Raw genomic sequence first — 3,095 nt, 5'->3', positions numbered from 1 at the left:
CCCAGCTAATGTTTTGTAGTTTTAGTAGAGACGGGGTTTCACCATGTTGACCAGGATGGTCTCGATCTCTTGACCTCGTGATCCACCCACCTCGGCCTCCCAAAGTGCTGGGATTACAGGCTTGAGCCACTGCGCCCGGCCAAGACTGAGTTTTAAACTATTGGATGTTCAAGAGACGAAAGGAATCAGTGAGATATAATAAGAGATGGTTAACACATTTCTATTTTGAATAACCTATTGTCACTGCAGGATTATGTGAGTTTAAGACTAGAAGCAATCAGAGCTGAATATCAGAAGATGCCTGTATTTCTCCATGAAGAAGGACAACGTAATTTGGAGATGCTGAAAAAGAAGGGCAAAGATACTTTTTGTCAACTTACTGAAAGTAAAGCCAAAATGATTCACAAGAGGGAGATTTTAAGAGGAATGTATGAGGAGCTGAAGGAAATGTGCCATAAGCCAGATGTGGAGCTACTTCAGGTATAAACTCACAATGTGATTTCAGGTTTTTGAATATTCACATGCATAGGTATTTTTCTCATGGCTGAAATCCATCTCCTTACTTTTATTTCCATGATTTGTTTCCAAAAACACATTCCCATAACTAATGCTGCTTTGTTGGGAGAGTATAGCCCCGCCACGGGATTCTACCAGACCAAAGTACCTCCTACTTTATCCACTAGCCACAAAATTTTGTGGAATGGACGAGGTAACATCCCCAATAAATATTCCCCATCTAGTCAATAATATATTTTGGATCATTGAACATGTATAAAATAGTGAAATAGTGAGTGATTTGTTTACATTTAGGTTACTCTGGGGACCTGGCAAGATCAGGAGTTTCTGGAATCTAGGCTTGCATTAATATTATGTTTGGGTCCATTCATTTTGGTGATAGGTTCTGGGAAGGGTGACTGAGTAGAGGTTCTTCCTGGTTACCACAGAGCATAGACTCTTTGGGCCTCTTCTCCCTTGACTTGTTTAGGGAATTTCTTCAAGACTCAGACTTTCCCAGGACATTAATTCGTGACAGTACCACTGACTGGGTTCTTCATTAGAGAAGAAACAGAAAATGCTTTCCAGAAGGGAGGATGGCAGGGAAATAACATCTTCAGAAACTAACTCCAAATCTCACAATGAACTTAGTAAAAGATGTGCCTTGTGAAATGCACTAAATCATTCTATTTTTTTTTACAGGGATTTGGAGATATATTACACAGGTGAGTGTGTACCTAGATTTTAGCATATGTTCTTTCAGTTTCCACAAACATCAAAGCAAACCCTACTAAAGTCATGGCATAAATAAGATATTGATACTAATTTTTCTGGATCTACTTTTGTTCCCACACAAAAAAAGACAAACCACAAAATAAATAAATGCATAAAAGAAGAGTGAAATAAAGCAAGCATGTTTATTCCCGATTTCTTTTTTGTCGCTTAAAAGCCTGCATAGGTAAAAGATAAAGTTCGGTTTTCTGGGTGGTGAGAAAGTCACGAGAGGAAGCAGGAGAGAAGAGGGGGAAGTATTTTAGCAGTGAGGAAGTGTTGGTGATTTCTTGTTTATACATATATACATATCAATTAAAAAGTCTGAAAAATAGATTGAAAAAACTGTGGAGAATTAGAACTGTGTAAGTCTCTAGGGAAGCTTGTTGCTAAAAGGCAGATCTCCCTACCTAGAACAAGTTTTGCATCCTTTATCTTGAAAGAAAGCCGCAGATGCAGCAGTCTTCCCAGAATCCCGCTATTTCAGACAAAGATTTCAGGGGAGTCTGCCAAGAAGTGGAACTCAGAATTTCATTTCTCAATACTTTCAAGGCCATAAGGCTAAGAAACCTTAGGAATTTAGGACAAAAAAGAAAAAAAAAAAAAGAAAGGAAAATCAGATTGAATTCTGTTTCAAACTCTTCCATCATGCTTTAAAATTCAGAAACGGAAATAAGAATACATTTCAAAAAGGAAGTAATAATTTTTGAATAATCAAATTTGTGGGTTCAAAGGATTCTTATGAAATGTCTTTTAAATACAAATAGTGGTTTTTATTTACTTTTTGGCTGTAGATGTTGCAACCACATCTTTCTCCTTGCAGGAGTGAGTCTGTGCTACTGCCCATGCCCCAGCCTGTGAATCTAGAGCTCAGTGCAGAGCCCATCACTGGACTGATGGACAGGCTCAACCAATTCCGAGGTAAGTCCCCACCCATTGGCAGCACTCCCACTGTCTAAATATTATTTGTTGTTAGGATCACATAGGTAGTATTTCACACTTTATCAGATATTTGTCTTCTTTATGAACATAAGTGAACAATACAGCCATGCAACCCTTTTGTACCTGTGTATGTATTTATAGTCAGATTTATAACATTAACATATAGTCAGATTTGAAAGATAGTGAGAAACAAACACATTCTGGCCTCCTACGCACTGAGTTATATAATGGGAAAAAGGAGTAGGGTAGCAAATTTTAAAAAGGAGCAAATGGAGCAGTGCTTAGAATGAAGGTGAGGTATTTAATGTTAAATACAAAATTATACATTTCTTTATTCATTTGAACTGCTAAAAACTGTTATTTTGGGGAATATAGTTTACTGTAGATTCTTGGGGATTTGTATTTTTTAAATGGATATATATTCATATATTACGAAAATTTGAGTTAATGTATAAAAATAAAAAATCATTTTGTGAATACAGTAAAATTACAAACAAAACTAAGTTCAGTTTAATTGCAATATGAAGAGCTATATGTTAAGTCTGAAATCCAGCTTCATCCCAGAGCTAGCATGGAGGACCACAGAAATAATGGTAAAAGATTTTGAAGAAATCTGCTTTAAATTACCACATATAACATGGACATAGGGATTTTTATCAGTTATCTAGAGTGGTTTTTGAGTAACTGAAAATCTTCACATTCTTTCAAAATGATAACACTAATTTTTAAGAATAAGAAACTTTTCTAAATAATTACCTTGATAACAAAATAGGATTTAGGGAATATAATGTGTACATTTTGCTTTGAAAATTGGATTAAAAGAAGTTAGTCAGGCCGGGCGCGGTGGCTCAAGCCTGTAATCCCAGCACTTTGGGAGGCCGAGGCGG

The 3,095-nt window shown here is 36.5% G+C and overlaps 1 protein-coding gene across 1 annotated transcript; it reads left to right on the top strand.

Moving 5' to 3' along the window:
• Positions 1-249: 249 nt before the first annotated feature.
• LOC116548190 (putative tripartite motif-containing protein 49B) lies at positions 250-3,015 on the top strand (the record flags this gene model as incomplete). Its single annotated transcript, XM_032273776.1, has 3 exons — positions 250-480; positions 1,198-1,220; positions 2,090-3,015. Coding segments are annotated over 3 exons (390 nt in total), but the record flags the coding sequence as incomplete, so codon positions are not given.
• Positions 3,016-3,095: the final 80 nt, after the last annotated feature.

The sequence above is a fragment of the Sapajus apella genome, unplaced genomic scaffold, assembly GCF_009761245.1.
Source record: "Sapajus apella isolate SASKATOON/1434 unplaced genomic scaffold, GSC_monkey_1.0 scaffold7862, whole genome shotgun sequence".
NCBI classification, from domain to species: Eukaryota; Metazoa; Chordata; class Mammalia; order Primates; family Cebidae; genus Sapajus; species Sapajus apella.
Note: the sequence above shows the minus strand (reverse complement) of the source record. Positions and strands in the feature narration are given on the sequence as shown.